This window comes from Simochromis diagramma, unplaced genomic scaffold (assembly GCF_900408965.1).
Source record: "Simochromis diagramma unplaced genomic scaffold, fSimDia1.1 OVJJ01000618.1, whole genome shotgun sequence".
Lineage (NCBI taxonomy): Eukaryota > Metazoa > Chordata > Actinopteri > Cichliformes > Cichlidae > Simochromis > Simochromis diagramma.
Window position 1 is genome coordinate 11049532 of NW_024387423.1, and position 18940 is coordinate 11068471.

The 18940-nt window shown below is 42.6% G+C and overlaps 1 protein-coding gene across 1 annotated transcript in view; it reads left to right on the forward strand.

Moving 5' to 3' along the window:
• rims2a (regulating synaptic membrane exocytosis 2a) overlaps positions 1-18940 on the forward strand; it is a 153469-nt gene that overhangs the window by 91748 nt on the left and 42781 nt on the right. The window contains 15 exon segments of the mRNA XM_040013344.1: positions 1384-1430; positions 1715-1827; positions 2794-2841; positions 4846-4976; positions 5324-5495; positions 5839-5992; positions 6985-7011; positions 8439-8507; positions 10714-10852; positions 12664-12729; positions 13470-13586; positions 16018-16180; positions 16182-16204; positions 17558-17664; positions 17986-18018. Coding sequence (XP_039869278.1) covers positions 1384-1430; positions 1715-1827; positions 2794-2841; positions 4846-4976; positions 5324-5495; positions 5839-5992; positions 6985-7011; positions 8439-8507; positions 10714-10852; positions 12664-12729; positions 13470-13586; positions 16018-16180; positions 16182-16204; positions 17558-17664; positions 17986-18018 — 1409 coding nt within the window.

An 18940-nucleotide genomic window follows, 5' to 3' on the forward strand; every position in this document is an offset into this window, starting at 1 on the left:
CCATGTGTGGCTAAACTTCTTCACGCTGACAGAAGGGGAGTTTTTACTGGTCTGGCCCGCTTAAGCTCAAACTGGGCTGTATGTGGCTCACGATGTAAAATGAGTTTGACGTCCCTGCTCTAGATGAATCCTGACATCTCAGATCAAGAGTGGGATTCATCTAGAGAGGGACCGCTTTATTACACATACCTCCACTGCATATACCTGGAATCTGTGTCTAACAGCCAGTCAGATGAGAAGCAGAGTATACCTTCTGCTCCTGTTGTGCTGTGTGTGGAAATGCATGCTTCAAGTATTTCTTTAAAAACAAAGGAAAGAATGGGACACACAGACAGCTCTGAGACACACAATTCACATTTATAGTTGGATTTTGACAGACATTTCAGTATTTTATGAAACAGACGTGATATGAAAAATATTTGGAGTGATGTTGGAGAGCTCTGTGTGTGTGGCTGAGGACGTACAAACAGACTTTGCAGTACTCTCTGCAGTTATTATTATAGGAAAATCTGTGTGAAATGTAAAGCATAAAGTTTAGGTTATATTAACTCTATATTAAGTGTATAAACAAACCTACTTGTATGAGCGTTCATTCTCCCGCTTTGACCAATGCAGAATTTACAGGACTCTGTAGGATATGTTGTTACTCTAATCTTAGTGACTCATATAGTTTCATTTAAATACTTTCAGTATTTTGTCTTCCTAAACTCCTAAATGCAAAATACCAGCTACAACAATAAAAGACTTGTCCCTACTTCACTCTCACGTTTGTGCAAACCATGCATAAATCTGGACTTTAGCATTAGTCAGTATTTCAAAGAATCACACTTTAGATTGTACCAACATCTCTTACCTACTTGATTTGATTTCGCTGTAAAACTATTACAGTGCCAAGGTCTGTAGGTTTGTGCCACATAGCTGCCTCTGTGACTCAGAATAGCTTCATATTTTTGGAATGTGGAGACTTGAAAAGAGGAATCTGAAGGGAACATAGCTCAGAATGTGTTTGCGAAGGAGCTGTGCCGAGCTGTTTATTCAGCATCTGTTCCTCCCTCCCTCTGGCTCCGGCTCTGCCATTTCTGGCCTCATAAGGCACCAAAGAATGCCGGCCGGCAAAAAACATGAAAGCCCGTCACATCGTTTATCTTCTCCACTCCGATTGCTTTTGAAAAACAGAGGCACCTTTGCTTTGTCGATTCCTAGGTCTGACCTGCTTTGTGCCATTGAGGGGGCCGTTGGGTGAATGAAGACTAATGTGGTGCTTACGGTCATTAAAGCGCAGTGCATTCGGTATTAGCTTAAATTGATCTGCTCCAGCCCCCTCCTTCTCTCCTGCTTCTCACACTCTTTCACTTTCTTTTTTGCTTTTTTTTTTTTTTTCAGAGATATTCCAAGGATACCAGACAGCACACACTCACAACTGGAATCAAGTGAGTTCTGTCAACATTTTTTCCGTGGGTTTGACAGTGTGCCGTTTGATCCTATTAATCATCCCAGAAACACCAAGTGAAGGAAATGTCTGTTTGGCGCAGATTGCGTTTGTCACCCTGCCTTTTTATCTTCCCCCACATGGCAAGATTTTTGTGCTCTTTTTGCGTTTCCTTTCTTTGTATGTTCTTGCTACAATCTCCAGTTTTCTCCCTGTGCGGCGCAAAAACTACAAACAGCAAACAGATGGGTGGATTATCTGACTGTGTCGTCTGTGCCCTGCCAGGTTCGAGTTCTTTCGAGTCTCAGAAGATGGACCGTCCTTCCATCTCTGTCACTTCTCCTATGAGTCCCAGCATGCTGAGGGACGCCCCCCAGTACCTGTCAGGACAGCTCTCAGTAAGTGAGCTCAACTCCACATATGGCCTACATGTAAAAGCCGGGAAGAGGATTGGATTGTTAGAGAGGATTTAATTGCTTTTGAGATCATAGATGAGCTAGTAAGTATAATTTTCCCATTGCAGATTCATTATGCAACCAATTATTTTCTTTTTTTTTAGTTTAAATCTTAATTCAAACCCTTGTTAAACGTTGTTGTCAGACTCAGCAACCTCACTCAGCCTGTTCAGCTGGCCCTCCACCAAGCCAGCACAGGACTGTAGATCAGATTACGTTGTGTGTTGTTCATTATCCAGTATAAAAACCCTCCTGGGGTAAATTTGGTAAAAAGGCTGCATTAAAATGAGATAAATCAAATCTTAAATTTAGGATTCAAGAATGTGCTTTTCCTGCTCTTTCAATATTTATGAGAGCCCCATAGAGTATTTGGTCACCACTAAAACACATCCTACACTGTATAGCGCAGCCTTTTCATCCACTCGCTGCTTAAAGTTCTGGATTTTCATGAGAGGGCCGACCTTGAAGTTCGCAGTGGACTAATCACTAAAACAGTTCAGCTCACTGGATAAACCTTGCAAGACCTTGATGAGTAATTCTACACAGTAAGGAGCTGTCTGTATCAAGCATCGTCTGTGGATAACAATCGCGTTTAACGTCACCGTGACGCAAGCTTTGAGGCGGAGGAGAAAAAGGTCTAAAAGACAAAAAGATCTAATTGTGAGCTGCTGATAATTTTCTCCGAGGACCTATGCAGAACAGGGCAGAGCGGCTCAGGGATGAGTAATCTTTGAGAAAGCAGAAATTTAAAAAATACAAAACCTGCTGGCTTAATTCTTTCATCTAAATGACAAATTTCTGTTGTTGTGTTTTGGGTGTATTGTGAGTTGTTGTGTTTTGTGGTTTTGGTTTATTGCATTTTCTTTTCTTTCTTTTTTTTCTTTTGCTGTTTAATTTATGCTTATCCAGAGCCAAAGCCTTAGTAGAAGAACACCGCCTTTTGCCCCTAGGGTCCAGGTAATGGGCCCTGTGTGAAGGGCACAAACTCTGTTTGGTTTTTTTGCTCATTGACTGTTGACTGGCCTTTTTTTCTGTTTCCATACTTTGGAAAATGCATTCCTGGGGAAATGGCAGCTTTGAGTTTCCCTCTTAGTGCAGTGCATTGTGTCATTTTCCTTGATTTGATTTCTTGGTATCATTCTTATGATTAGAGTTCTTATAGCTCATTGTAACCCATACACATCATTATCCCCAAGTAGTGCATGCTCGACTAATCGGAGCTTATTTTAAGAGACGCTCTTGCATTGCCTGATGTCTTTGGACTGACTTCAGTGATTGACCTAATTGAAACAGTAGTTTAGTATTGTGTCTATGGCAATGCTGGTCGGTGTCTCTGTCAATCTTTCTTGGACAAAGATCTCTGTTTTTCTTTTTTCTCCTGCTTCAGTGTGACATGAACCCAGGCCTCGATAACTCTAACCCTGCACGCATACACAGAAGGGCTCCCCCATGTGCGAGTTGAAGTGATGCTAATTAGCAGATCTGAGCTGATGGCTGTGTGGTTTCATGTTGCAGTGAAAAGATACTGAGTTCACCATCCTCTTTGGAAAGCCAAAGCCAAAACTGCATTTCCCCCGTTACAGATACCAGATTTAACGAATAAGCAAATTGTACCTCCCAAATAATAACTCCAAACAGAGCGAAGCCTGAAAGGCTTCTCTTTGCTACAAGCTGCCTGCTTTAATATCACTCTGTCTTTTCTGTGGTTTCTGTTTTATGGTCATTATTGATTTAGATAGCCTGAGGGTTAATATTCCTGTGTTAAACCTTAGATATTTATTTCACTGTTGTGTTGTTTTGCTTAAGCGAGATCTAAGCATCATATCCTATGTGTCGGTAATATTGTTGGTGTGTGTAACAGAGCATGCAGAGGAAAGGGTGCACTGCGTGTTTTCCAGATCAAACATATGAATCGTTTAGGTTTATGTGTGTGTCTACATTAATGTTGTTAAAGTGGCATGTTTCAGTAAACTGCTTACTTGTTAATTGGCTGTATTGGACACACTGTACATCAGACTCAGTAGTATATATTTAGGTGTTTTACTTATTGTTGCTAGTTTTTATGGTGAATCTTACTCTAAGTTTGAATTCATATTTTGCAGTATGTGGCATTTTGGTGGGCTAGAGATTACTTGGTACAATTTGTTTTTCCCATGAGCCCCCTGCTGTCTGTTTCGACTTGTCTTGAATGCTCTTTCCTGCATTGCTGCATGAACGGTGAGTCCTCTTAAACAGTGCAGACCCCTATCCATAATCATATTCTGAATGAAGTATGGACCAGAACTTAGAAGTCTTACTTCTCATTTCATCTGATTTCTTTTAAGGCTTCAGCTGGCCTTTTATTTCTTCTAAGTTTTTTCTCCTGGAGTCCATACTTTTCTTTTAGCGTGAACTGTTTGATTCCTATTGCAGCAGCATGACTGATTTCTCGTTATCGATCCCCACTGAATACTTGGGAGGACACTATTAGAGATGCCATCATATAGGTAGATGGTGGGACAGTGTTAATTTTAGAGTATGTTGCCTTTAGCATTTCACTACAATTCACTCCAGCTGAAAAGGTCAGTTCCATTTAAAAAAACTGTAATCAGACACACTTGAATACTATAGATTTAAAAAAAGAAACATAAGGATTAAATTAGAACATGAAAAGGAGAGTTTTTGCATCTTTAAAAATCATTATCACACCATTTTAACATTGATATAGTTTTAGTTTATGAAAATGACATCCTAGCAATTGGATACCCTCCTCCTTTTTCCTAAAGGGTAAATACAGGAGAAGACCCTGCACTGAGGCTTATACTGATTGAAAAGGTGTTGAACTCAACAAAAGGATATAGATGCATATGTGAGGACCTGATGAAGTTGTCTTCTCCTGCATTATTCCCTTTATGTGCTCTCATTTGTGCTGGCCCTGAGCTGTCTCTCAGCAGGCTGCCTCTGCTCTCCCCCCTCCCCCAGGTCAAACTGTGGTATGACAAAGTGGGCCATCAGCTAATCGTCACCATCCTGGGTGCCAAAGACCTGCCACCCAGGGAAGACGGCCGACCCAGGAACCCTTACGTCAAAATCTACTTCCTCCCTGACAGAAGGTAAGAGTAGAAACAGTTCCTCTATTTCAGGGCATAATTTCCCCGATGGTAGAAAGACACTAAAAAAAGATTATGCAGTAAGGTCAATTTATGGGGGGCATTGATGTGAGGTTTAGTTCATAATTATGCTCTTATTTTCTTATTAAGTAATTTATTCTTATGTATTGATGAGGAATGCAGAAAATGGACGTTAAGAAGCAGTTAGCACGTTCACTTTGCTGTCGTTCCCTGCAGCTGCATGCTGTGGTGCTGTGCTCTGTGCTGTGTCGTGTGATGGATTTGTTGTATTCGTGGCTCTTCCCTATCATGATTGTAAATAAAAACAGTTTGAATTATTGTTCCTCCAGTGACAAAAGCAAGAGGAGAACAAAAACAGTAAAGAAATCCTTAGAGCCCAAATGGAACCAGACCTTTATGTACTCGCCGGTGCACCGGCGGGAGTTTCGGGAACGTATGCTGGAGATCACATTGTGGGACCAAGCCAGGGTGAGGGAGGAGGAGAGCGAATTCCTGGGAGAGGTGAGAAAACCAAACCCAAGCCCTCACAGAGACACTCAGTAACAGTATCTCAGCTTATCCTCTTTAATGGTGTCAAGCCCTTAAGAAAGCTGCTGGCCATCATAAAGTGTTGGGTGGTCCAGTCCTTGCCTATCATGGATCAGGAACGTTCTTTTTTTCTGTTCGCGTGTGAGTGACAGAAAGGGCTTTTTTGGGGATTTACATTTTCTGTAAAAGCTAGCATGTTTTACTTTGCCCTGATTCCATCAGTGAGAAAAAAAATATGTGAGCTTAAAACATTTGGAGTGAGGCCATTTTTTTTTTTAAGGAGAGAAAATTTACTTGGGCCTTTTACTTCTGCCAGATCCTGATTGAGCTGGAGACGGCTCTTCTCGATGACGAGCCACACTGGTACAAGCTACAAACACACGACGTGTCATCTATCCCACTCCCACGTGCCTCCCCGAACGCACAGCGCCGGCAGCTCCACGGAGAGAGTCCAACGCGGCGGCTGCAGAGTGAGTAACACCTCTGTCGCTCAAATGGCCCCAAAATGTGCTGAAAGTGACTATAAAGAGTCAGAAGGTGGGCATTCTGTAGGAAAAACATTTTACCTGCTGTAATGTAAAGACATGTGACATTCATTCACAGTGTGAGATGGAAGCAGGTCAGCTGATTTTCTAATACCAATGCAGATACATTGGCTTCGGGTATCTGCTGATACCGACTATCAGTCCATTACCTGGGTTAAATTAATAATCCTTACTTTGAGTGAGAGACAGGGAGTCTTTGTTTTAATGACTCATGCTTGACTTAAACATTGCTTTCCTAGCTTTACACTCAAGCAAGGTTACGATAAATGAAAGATTAAAAAACACGTTTGTTTTTTATCTAATTTATTTGCACCCTGCACAATATCAGAGCGTTTAATGTACTCTACTGTCACTGATGGTTCTCTGCCCTTGCTACGTACGCACCTCCTCACACCCCGCCACACACTACCAATGAGACAGGTGAAGCAATGACAGCAGCTAATAATGTGGCCTTAAGTGCAAAAACACATTTATATCAGCTGTGGCATGATAAGAGAGAGAAATCTGCAGCTATCAGAGAAAGAGTCAATGGAGGTTTTTACTCGTGTGCGTTTTGTAGCTTGTCTTCATGCGCGTTTCCTTATATGTTAATAATGAATTTGTTCCTTTTTTATTACTTGAAGCTTGCCATCATACAAATATATCTGTGGCGACAGACTCATGGCACCGAACACTCAGAAATCTAAATTTTAGCACTGAGATAAATGAAAACAACAATAGGTAGCTTTCTGATTTTTGTAGTTGTTTCAACAAACAAGGAGCCATATATATTTATCTGATCAGTGCCCATGCTGTTTGCCTGCTGGCTTTTTCTGTTGCTGCTTCAGGTCATCGAGGCCTTTAGGGCCGTTGTTATTTCTGCATATTTTGTTTCTGTTGTCCATGTCACATCTACCTTACTGCTTCTGCTTTTACAGACAAAGGCTCTTATTCACACAACTCAGGTAAAGACCTTTGCCCTGCCAGACATTGCAGCTTTATGGAGCATCTGAGTGTCGTCCTCCTCCTCTTTAAAAACACACCCTTGTGCCCCAATTCTCCACCCCTTTCCCCCCTCCCCCTTAACAGCTGACGTTTCTGCTGCCTTACGTGGATTTCTGTGCGGAGGGTTGGTGTATATTTTACACCGCTCGTTATTTATCCACCCAGAGCAGCAGAACCGCAGACGCTGTGGGGAAACGGGGAGATTTAGGACACAGTGGTCTCTCCTTCTCTGTGTGTTCACCTGTTAACTGGCTCACAACCCCACCCTGTAACCCAAAACCAGATTCTGCCAAACTGTATTCAGTCCTAATGTGATGTTATTAAAACCCGAGCTGTCCGCCCCTCCTGACAGACATAATTGGCCTATGACCACCTGCCTCTCCTCTGTCATGTATACTGTTTGTTATTTGTCCTATTATGAATATTTTCCTCTTAACAGTTGCACAGATTACCATTGGCACACTCTGCCCATTCTGCTTTTGCTTGTGTTTGTGTGTCTTCATTGTGAATATCTTCTTGAAAACGGCAGGCGACTGTGTTGCTTTTGTGATACTTCTTATTTACTGGCCTAATCCTCTAACACAGTTGGCATATTTACTCAAAAAAAGAAAAAGAGGAAAATAATATTTGATTATCTGCATGCATGAAATATAAAATACTCTTTATATAGGATATTTTTGACCCTTGTCTTACTATTGTTAGAGTCTTTAACCCTCATACCTCCTAACACGCTTAAGAGGACTGCGCTGCAGTCCGTTATGCCATACGGCTTCACTCCGCTGCTTCTTTCAGCCGCGGGAGGCTGGCTTGCTCCCCCACTAGGACGATTTTCTGGGTGTTGGTGTTAGCGTGAAGTGAAAGAGCTGACAGCTGTAAAAAGTTTTCAGCCAACTGAGATGAGAGGTTGGGAGCGGCACTGCCAGAGTGCAGCACTTGTCATTTCTGAAAAAGCACACGTGTCCAGTTGATTTAAGTTGAATGAACGGTGAAGGCGGTGGGGATGCGTTGGGTGGGGAGTGGGGGTGATAAGGCTACGGGGGAAGGATGAGGAAGGAGCTACACGGCCCTATCACTTCTCCCCGTCTCCACCTTTACGTGTGCACTGAATGATTGACTGCGCCATTTCAAAGTGCCACGGCTCAGATGAAGAAGGATCGGCTGCTCTTGTTGGGATCGAGCGGCGAAATGCTGCATTATTTGTTTTAGTTGGAGGGTTCACTTTGACCAGTGAGCATTACAGTCAGAGCAGGGGTGACTTATTATTTGAAAAACAAAAAAACATCTAAATAAATGAAAAAGGGAATGAAAATGACCTCTTTCTCTCTCTCTCCCCTCTATCTCCTCTTTCCTGCTTCTTTGCCTTTCGGTCTGTTTCTTTCTCTCAAAGGATCCCAAAGGATAAGTGACAGTGAGATCTCAGACTATGATTGTGAAGACGGCGTTGGGGTAATAACAGGTAATAAACAGTTCAAGGCCATATTAAGAAGGTCATCGTTGTGTGGCGTAAGTGAATCGAATCCACTCCATTTCACCAGAGCTGCATTACGATTCTTAATAATGTACTTAGCTAACCTCACTCACGTCGCCACCGGAAAGATGCTTACACACGTCATCACATCTCGCAGTATCGGGCTAAGATCCTGCAACCCATCAGCAAACAACAGCAGCAGCACAGTGAGGGAGCAGAGGGCTTTTTTGTCTGCCTCTGCACTGCTAGTTGCTGTCCTTGCTAAGGCTTCAGCAGCACGCCCACGCTGCATCAGAAAAGCAGAGACAGAGCTGCTAACAGCCAGAGAGAATAAGACAGGGGAAGGGGAAAAAAAAGACTGAGAAGTGCTTGAAATTTGCTCACATGAAATAATAACTAGGAAGAAAAATTATGCTGAAAAAGACAGTGAGGGCTTAAAAAAAGGCTTCCTTTAAATTTTAAGCACAAGGTTGCATTTGAGGGCAACATGTGCCTGTCTTTTTATAATTGTTAGTTCTCCTTCTCAGTTTTCACAAAAAGACCACGGGACATGCTATATTTTTTTTTTGCAATTAAGCTCGATGGAAACAGCTACCTGCACTGTTTGTAGGTCGTTTCACATCACTCACCACGCAGAAGAAGCGAGTGGAAAAATGTGAGAAAACAAACAGGAGAATAGACAGTTTCTGTAGCAAACTGCGTGTCACACACACACACAGACATTCAGACCGGCCTGCCGATGATACCGCAGCTGAGGGAAATCCTCCTCCAGCCTCTTTAAAATTCTCATCAGCCCCTCACTGCCTCTCACAATGCCAGCCACCCCCACCCCCTCACTTCATCCACAGTGAAAGGAATACCCCTTCACTCAGCCCTGGTTGCTCCCTCCCCTTTGCTCGGGCTCCACTGCATCTCATCTGCGGTTTTTGCCGTTATCTGCTTCCACAGTTCAAATGGGGAAGAAAACATTTTACTTTTGTTTTACAGAACATACAGTACACACAGTACAGCTACTATAGCTACTAGTAGCTACTGTAGAAGACAAATGGGCCTTACAACTGAACATTTTTAAGACTTTTTACATCTGTGCAACATGTTTCATGTTGCTTTAACCCTCTGCTCTTTTGCCTCTTTCTGCACCATTGCAGCCAGTTCCTGTTAAAACCTATTAATTGTCAGCAAAGAATCTCCTCTTTGCATCTGCAACATGTCAGGAGGAAGAATAGATTTAATTTGGCTCTGCATGGAAGTTGATTGCTGTGCTGCAGGAAGCTCACTAGTGGAGCATCTTTTTAAAGAAATGACAAATGTTTTCCTTTGAAAATTTAATTTACATCATAATGGAGTGAAGACATTGTGGATTGTGGTCTTTTTTTTTTTTTTCAAATGTTTGTAGCTTGTATTTGTTTATGTCAATAAACAAATGGTAGGCTTGGAGAATATGACAATTTACTCTATGGGTCATTTAGCCTGACACGTTTAAAGAAATCTATTTTATTCTATCTACGACACACAAAAGAAAATCTTATTAACATGCGACTCCTTTAAAGTGAAGGTCAACATTTCTTTCTTACCTTTCCATCTTTTCCAACTTGGAATCAGGCTTTTCTTTAACTCATTTTAAATCTTCTATACACTCTATTGAATATCAATCAACATTAATAGTTCTAAGCACTGACCTTAACCGTGGCTCTTAGCCATGTCTGATTATCGGTTAATGAACTCTTTCAAGTTCAATGGACTAATCAGTCTACCAGTGAAAATTCATTATAATCTTTCAGATTCTTTTGAAAGGCTATTTTCATGTTTAATGCACAGTGTTAAAACAGCAGATGACTTACACCTTTATGGAAACCCACTCCTCATTTTTTGTACGATAAAGACTCAGCATATCAAAATGAGTCTGTCACCTGTGCAGAATGGCTTTTAGCTTTGCAAAGTTTGACCAAGATTTGCTTTACTCCTCTTAGTTATTACAGACAGTGGTCAAACTAAGTCTGCAAAAGCAGCATTCATTATTGTTCATTAACCATATGTAGTTATTTAAATAACTCAAGTAAAAAGCAAGTAAAAAGCATACAAGTAGCATCTCTGGTGTTGTGGGGGAATAAAGGAATCGCTTAAATAACGCTGTACCCTCTCTCTCTTGCTCTCTCCACCCCCTGCTTCTCTTTATTCATTGTTGTTTTCACAGACTACCGGCCAAATGGCAGAGACTTCCAGAGCTCCACGTTGTCGGTCCCCGAGCAGGTCATGTCTTCTAACCACTGCTCTCGGTCAGCTGATATAAACAGGGTGCGGTCGCGCTCTCCCAGCGTTCCCCCACCCTCCAGGTAACCAGTTGCTCAATGCACCAAAGGCCCGACATGTATAGTTTTTGGTAGGTCTTTTGTACATCGTAGTGTTGTGCTTCCATGCTTTGGAATCGACAAAAAAATAGGTTCACTAGTTTAGCTGAAACGCATGCTGTTTCAGGTTACTTTCAAATTCGCCACCTGTTTTGGTTGTAGCACCAAATGTTGCTATATTTACTTCAAAATAGCACCTCAACCTTCTGTGGTGTGCAGCGTCTCTCCCGTTTCCTCTCATGGCCTCTGTTAAACATGAGGCCATGTGCCTCTTGGACAGCAGGGGGCAGTATGTAGCATACATAAGGGGTGATCAGTCCACTTCTGTCACACAGCAGAAGTCTGGACCAAGCACTTGACCTTAGGCCTTCTCAGTACAGTTCCTCTGCTAGAGTGGAGCACCACAGTTTGTCTGACGACAACTGCACACCTGACAGGTACACACACACATACACTTCAGCTCACGCTTGTGTGCAGCACATGCATCTACTTATTTAAGCATGAATGTGTAAATGCTGACCAGCGCAAGATGAGTAAGTACACAGTGAGCTGTTTATGTGTGCATACACCACAGCACAACGCCTTTTGCCTTAAACTCTTCTTCTTTGTCCGCACTTTCATCTTTAATGTGATGTAGTGGGGTTTTTTTGTGTTGTTTTTTTATTCAGGGTCCTCCTGATACAGTAGTGTGGATTCTCCCCTACTTGTGTCCTCAATCTTCATCTACTCCTTATTTCCAAATAAGAAAGTGAGAATTAACAAGCGCAGGAAATACCCGATTAAAATCATCGTTAAAAATAGCATTGGCACACTCCTGAAAGACAAGTGCACAAGTTTGAATCGAGAGACTGAAATTCTGCAGGAAACATTGGGAGCCAAAGAAATGTTGCCAGTGCTGAGCACATTATACAGGATTTGCATGTACTGTATTTCACTATCTTTATGGAAGAGGTGGTCAAGGGGAAGTGGTCAGTTGTCCTCCATCAGCACTTATTTTCTGTGAGCTTTGGAAAATATTGCTCCAAGTGTCCAATTGCGGCCTTGGCACCGCCTGGTCGGAGCTATTCCCACCCCCAGCCCACCCTGCCCCCTTTCCAATTAACTTTATTTGATACTTCTGAAGCTGGAGCTAAATCAGTGTCAGATGCAGAAAATGCACTTATCTAAATTGTCTGGGACGGTGCTCTGTTGAGTGTATTTCAGCTGCTTCAATTAACAGCTTGCAGTTATTTATTGAAAACAGTTGAAAATGTCACAGAGAATTTGGCATTCTCCCAGGTATCCTATAATATTGTAAAAATGGCTTTCATAGCTTTCTGTGAGCCTTGCTGGTTTATTTTCTTAACACTTAATGTTTTCTGACTTTCTTGGGAAATGATGTATGTAAAAAAAAATCTGTAGTTATTAAACGGTCTAAAGTAGTTTAATGGTCGAGCAGAGGGGACCGGTTTAGGGGTTCGGACTGTGCTTTTCTCTTCCGGCGTCTTCTGTGTACCATTTTTATCTGTCTGTGCACTAGAGCCGAGGAAGTCGTCTCCTCGCCGTGCGATTTCTCGGCTTTCTCTCACCTCTCATCTTCCTCACCAGTTTTTCCACCCTGAATCGTGTACATTAACCTCTCTCCTGTGAGCTTCTCTCTTTTACAACCTCCCCTCGGTTTCCTCCCCCTTCCGGCTGTCCGCCTGTATGATCTTTGTCTCCGATCTGCTGTCTTTCTCTCCTTTCCTCCTTCTCTTCTGTCTCTTCAACATCTCAGATCCATCTCTGTCTTCTCTCCTCCTTCCATGTGGTTGCAGCCATTTTCTCACCCTACCTCGAACCAGACATACTCAGCCTATTGATGACCCTCAGAAGGACCCCAGGTAGACTTTTACCAGAGCTTGCATGAAGCCCCACCTTTGCTACTTTAGTTACCAGCCAGCCAAACCCCCTCCCCAACCATGCACCAACCCACAAGCCTATTTTTTTTTTTTTATATTTTATTTGTTGGGTTGTTTTTTGAGGAAAGCTTCCATTAGGGTGTTGAAGATATAGCACTGACACCGTGGCATGCTTTAAAAAGCCACATGGGTTTGTGGATTTGAGGTGTAAATCACTTCAGCTGACCTGTTCAATGTCAGTGCCGTGAGTGTTTTGTGTGTATGTGTATCAGTATACATTTCTTCTGCCAAAGATTAAATATATACAGAACTGTTTACTTTCCCGTGGTGCATCATGTTGATTGGATAATAGCCATACATTTCATCCAGTATCAGCATTGCTCTCTCTCACCATCTCATTATCATATAAGCATTTAAATCTTCTAGAATAAATCATGTGCATGAATGCAGGCTTTGGAGAAGTTCAGTCTGTCTCTTGTCTTTTTACTAAAAGAGCGTCTGTTGGCCATACTGTTAAATAGATAAGTGTTTTGTGGTTGTGAAGTTTTGTCCAGCAGAGGTGGTTTCCCCTGCAGTCGTATGGGTACATTCAGCGCATCAGTGTACTTTTGTATTCAGTTTTGAGATCTGAATTCCAGCTTCTTTGTCATGTTGCCTCCCCCATGTGGTGAAACAAAATTTAAAAAATCGAGCGCTGACCAGCTGTGATATTTTCTCGGCAGCCGCAACCATCGTGTGTATCCGATCTGCCGCGAGGAAGCAGTCAGGTTACTGCGTTCCACTAGGATGACCCGTGCCTATTCAGAGGGCGCCTACTCCTCCGACTATGACTACGAGAGGTACTGACACGCGCTGCTGCGCCCGCCGTCTTGTGGTCTCCTGAAGTTGTTCTTCATCCGTCTTTAATTTATCCGTGATCGTACAGGTGATGACGGAAAATGATATCCTCCCTGATATCGGTTTTTGTTAAGGAGTCATCACGGCTCTGAGGTTGTGTGGCTGTACAGTTATGTTACACAACTGCCTCTGTACGATGAGGCTCAGAGCTATTTGTGTTGCTGATGTCGGCTGTGTAAGTGCTGGCTCGCACTTGACTGTTCCTTTGTTGATGTCATTGTGTACCCGTGCGCATTATGCAAACAGCCATATGTTGATCAGTGGTGTTTGTTATTATTGATGTTGTCTTTTTTTTTTTAAATTTAACATGCTATTGACAGCTGCACTTACAGTCATCCATAGAGTGGCCCTTTGACTTCTTCTATATGGTCTGAATGGATTGCTGGGCTGTTTCAAGCACCTATAGAAAGGCCTGCTGACACCCATCAATTCCCGACCCACACTGGTGCACCATGCTTCAGTCTTTTGCCTGCTGCCATCTGGCTTCCAGTCAGGAATAACGTGACATTTGTGCTACTTCTCTCCTCTCCAGGAGGAAAAAAAAACTGATGAGTCTTCTGAACTCAGCCCAAGAGCCCGACTGACTTTATAAAACTGTCACAAAGTTTCCCTAAGGCCCGGCTTGGCCCGACTTCAGGCTCAGCCTATAACCTAGATACCCATTAACAAGAGCTGTCCATCTATTTCTCTGTGTCTTTCCTTTTGTCTAAACTGACAGAGAAAGGAAAGTAGCCAACAGAGGACTACAGTTGATTCCCTTCCACTCTTCATATAGATAGTTTGTTTCTGTCTGCAGTCAGGCATAGTAAGACCTGAAAAGAAATGAGGGCACAATACAGACACAAAAGCCACTTGGATGAGAAAAAAAGAGTCTAGCAACAAAGAGCATTAGTGGAGTTGGAGCCTTTTGCCAGATGTTTTAGTTTTGGGTGATTTGCCTGCAGAAAAGGTTTTTCATGGTTCTGTAGTTTAAGTGCAACCCTCCAGAGTGCACTTAAAGCAGGACAAAGCCTGTACAGTATGCAGCATGTAGGAATGAATACAGCAACTTTCCCGAGCCAAGAAAACAAACATTCCTGTGAGAATCTAGTGAGCAGAGCAGTTTGTGTGTTACAGTTGCGTCCACTGAATTACACATAATGTGATGCTTGAACAGACGTAACCTCACATCACTGAAAGATTCTTGGCCGTAGCGCGTAATGAGAACGGGACCCGATGATGATGAGAGTAAATGACTGTTGTATAGATTGTGTAAGGTCACTGACTGATGAGCCTTTATCAGGACATTTCCTCTACTGGACAATATTTCATACTGGAGAAGACTACAGACACTAAATGGCAATAACAAAATGGACTGATCTAATGAAATTATTTATAAAGTATTTGCTATCATTAGAACCCAGTTTGACTGAAGACGTTCCCACATATCTATAGTGTTTTCTTGCATTTCTTGCATTTTAGCAAACAGTGTGTGCAGCGGTTCATTTCGATACTATTTTGTTCTGTATGAAAGTACAAAAACTATAAAATATTATTACTCACGGTGTGTGAATCGAAACTGGTAACATACATACAAAGGTTAGCAAACAGCATGCTCTAAAATCCCCTCTGCTTCTCAAGACTGAGGTGCCTTTTTCACTTCACTGTTTTTAATATGTGAATTTATTTCTTGATCAATGAATTTCTGTACGAATTTTTTTTTTCCTCTCTGTACCTCGTCAGTAATTTTCCCAGCTGAGAAACCTCACCTGTTTTTTTTCCCCTACAGCTCTTCAGATCATCTGAATCTGCCTTCATTGTCACTGTGCCAAAAGTTCTTTTGCCTGGGCATTTTGCAGAATATAACAGACAAAATAATCCAAGTGCAGTCACTTTTCCCTCACATTCCCACTCTGGCTCAAACAGAATGCTCACCTATCACCTACAGAGAGACAGCACATAGTCCTTGTTCATTGCACACGTCTTGAGAACTTCACAGTTAAGTCACTGGTTCCACCAAGGACTGCAAAGCACACAGGAGCCACCTAGCACAGTCCATATTGTCCGCTCTTTAAATAAAGTAAATTAGCCTCATGTGGAGAGTCATAAACAATAATGTGTGTTTTAAGAGTTTAGGAGTCATCTCATTTTGTCTTTATCTCTAGGTAGTTTTGCTCACTACCTGCAAATCAGGCACACTTGACATAACACCCAATTAGCTTCTGACAAGTATCTATGCTATTGGTAGTAGATTGATTATACCAATTAAAAATATAGGATTCCACATGATCCTTTGGAGTTTTGAGGGTGCAGAAAATTTCTTTGCCCTCCTTACTGTCCGTGCCCTGCTGGAGACACACTGAGTGCCTGCCTGTCTCTCAACAACCTCTGTAGGAGCCACGGAGCCATGGATAGACACGAGTATCACAGCAGGTCCCGCTCTGCAGACCAGCGGCCCACTATAGAGCGCCACACGTCCCGCTCGCGCTCCACTGAACGCCCCCACGACTCTTCGCTCATGAGGTCCATGCCTTCTCTGCCATCTGGGAGGTCCGCCCCCCCCCTCACCTGCCTTGACGAGGTGTGACCCAGATCAGAGATCAGAGATCAGAGCCAGCCAACGTGGCATAGAAGCAGACAGTACTTTTTAGTTGTACACTCATTTCCCAGAAGCATAGCTTCACTGGAGGGAGAAATCATTTCAACAGAAAATTTAAACATTAATAAGTATTTCAAGATTTGTTTGGGGGATTTTTTTGTTATTTTTCTTAATGAACCTTACTCTCGAAAAGCACATTTGAAACATCAAGGCTAATATTCTGCTTTTAACAAGGGATGTGCAGCGTGTACCGAGGTTTTACAACTAGGGTTTTTGTAGACAGCCTAGCTAAAAGTGCTGTACTTTCACACTGAGCTTTAAATCAACCTGTAAGAATATTTCTGCCTCCAGAGATGCTCTACCTCTTCTAAATGTTTGTACAGCTAAAACCTTTACAGGCTTAAAGCCGTACAGAAGCTGTCCCATGAGCTCCCACCCACCCCGACCCTGACTAACTCCCAAAATAAACCAAAAATACCACATCACACTCACCTACCTCCCACCCTCCTAATCCCCCGCTTCCCCGCCTCACCTCACCTCAGCTCACCTCACTCCACCGACCTCCACCTGTCACACGCCACTTTCTGTTTTGTCTCCAAAAGCACCAGTGGATGTGCTGTATTTTCTTTACACATATCCCGGGCACGATGACCCTGACACCGTAGCTAGCTTGCTGACTCCTTTTATTAAAAAGAAAAATTTTAATTTGGGACACACTGCTCATACGCTTGAGTGAGTATAGCAGTGATGGGCCGACATTTTACTTTGATTTCATTACTAACATCAACTGATGCCGTTTGTCCTCGGATGGCATTCTGTTTTTACTTTTTTTGTCCTCTTTCCTCTTCTTCTTTTGTTTTTGAATTGGAAGCCTGCGGGGACAGTCTGAACGCATGGTCGCACTGGTCTGCTGTTTCTGCATTTCAACTCTTCTCTCCCGCAGCTTGATGAGTCGACTTTACATGCGATTCACTCCTGGAATGTTTTATTGCAGCTCAGCTCCCTACAGTCGATGTAGCCCTCCACTTCCATGCCATGTGCCAAAACATCACCGCTGTGTGCATTGGTTTTATATTGGAGATAAAGTCGACACTGATTGATTTCCGCTGTGTCTGGCAGTGACTAAATTACATGTGACCTTACATATATTGTAAATAATTGAATGACCCCAGCTAACTACATTAAATCACGTATTGGCTCTCCATTAAAGAACATAGTTTTACTTTTCATGTTGCTCGTCTCCGATCAAATGTACGCTTTTCTCTTCTTTGCAACACCTACATCGAGCTCCTACTTTATGTCTCATGCCATTGTCTGCTACTTTTTGTCATATAGGGCACATCCGCGTAGTGGATCCGTCCAGACCAGTCCCACAAGTACCCCTATGTCCAGTAGACGAGGTCGGCAACTCCCACAGCTTCCACCCGCAGGCAAAGACAGAAGTAAGTCACCTGGATGTCTTTTTTAAATTTAAATTACACGGCTACTGTCTACCTAATTGAATTTATTTTGAGCATTCATATATTCAGTATTTTAAAGCGATAAAGTTACTATTTTATGACCCGAACGTGTGGGTCACAAGAAGAGCTTTTTGGTTTTGGTGTCACTGACCAAAGGGATAATTATTATTAGCCGGTGGAACGCTTCGGTAGAAGTTGTAGAAGTCTCAAAAATACAAGGATTTTTCATTGCTTTATGGGTTTTCACTTTGGCCTTCCATCCATTAACATCTCTGCTCGGTTCCTTTTCCATTCCTCTCTCAGAAGATGGAGACGAAGGAACAGAGCCTTGTGAAGGTCTGTACCTGAATGTTCGGGTTTCGTCTTTCGGACTGGGAATTGCTGCTTGAGCTGCACCTCCCTCCGAAAGCCAAAACCCTGTCTGCAACAGGGCGGGTAGCTCGGTTCAGTGGAGGCTAAACTTGATCTGTGCATACTGAATCCTCCTCCTCCAACCCCCCCCCGTTGCAGTTGTGTTTAAACGTGCAGTTAAAATGTCCTGTGCCATCGTGGTGCCTTGATCCTACTGATCGTACCAGTGTTGTGTTGATTTGTAGCCTTGTTGTTCTTTTGCTTTGAGTTACACACCAGATATCATTACTAACTGTCTGCAAATAATTCGATTTTTAAAACATTTGGACTGCTGAGATACGTCACCGAAGCAAATATTATGCTATTTTGTGCTAAACTCCACAATTTTCATAATTACAGCAAAACCTGAATTTGTTCACATTGTACAGAGACATGTGAAGTCCTTAGTGTTACTCAGCACTCCTCTGGCAAATTGTTGTGTGTTGTTGTAATGAACTGTGATATGAAGCACTGTGATGAAGGCAATCATTGTTTTCACGTGTCTTTAAATTGGATGCTGTAAAAGGGTTGTTCTAAGCTTTGTGGGGAACGACTGAGATAAATCTGGAGAGAAGAAGCTCGTGCAGTTCTGGTGAACGTGTCAAAGTATTCACACAACCCTTTTATCACTGTCAGAGTCCACAAGGGCCTTTCCCTGTCTTCTGCACAGCTGCCAGCCAGCCCCGCTCTCTCCCCTTTGCTCTCGCTCTCTCTCAGTCCCAGTCTTTTTTTGTATCTTTGCCATCTTTTTATCACTCAAAAGCTCTCTCTGTGTCTGGACCTCTCCATTGCTCCTTTGTGTCACCTTTATTTGTTCATCCTCTTCATACCTGCCCCCAGCCTCGCTTACTCCTGTTTTTTTTTCTTC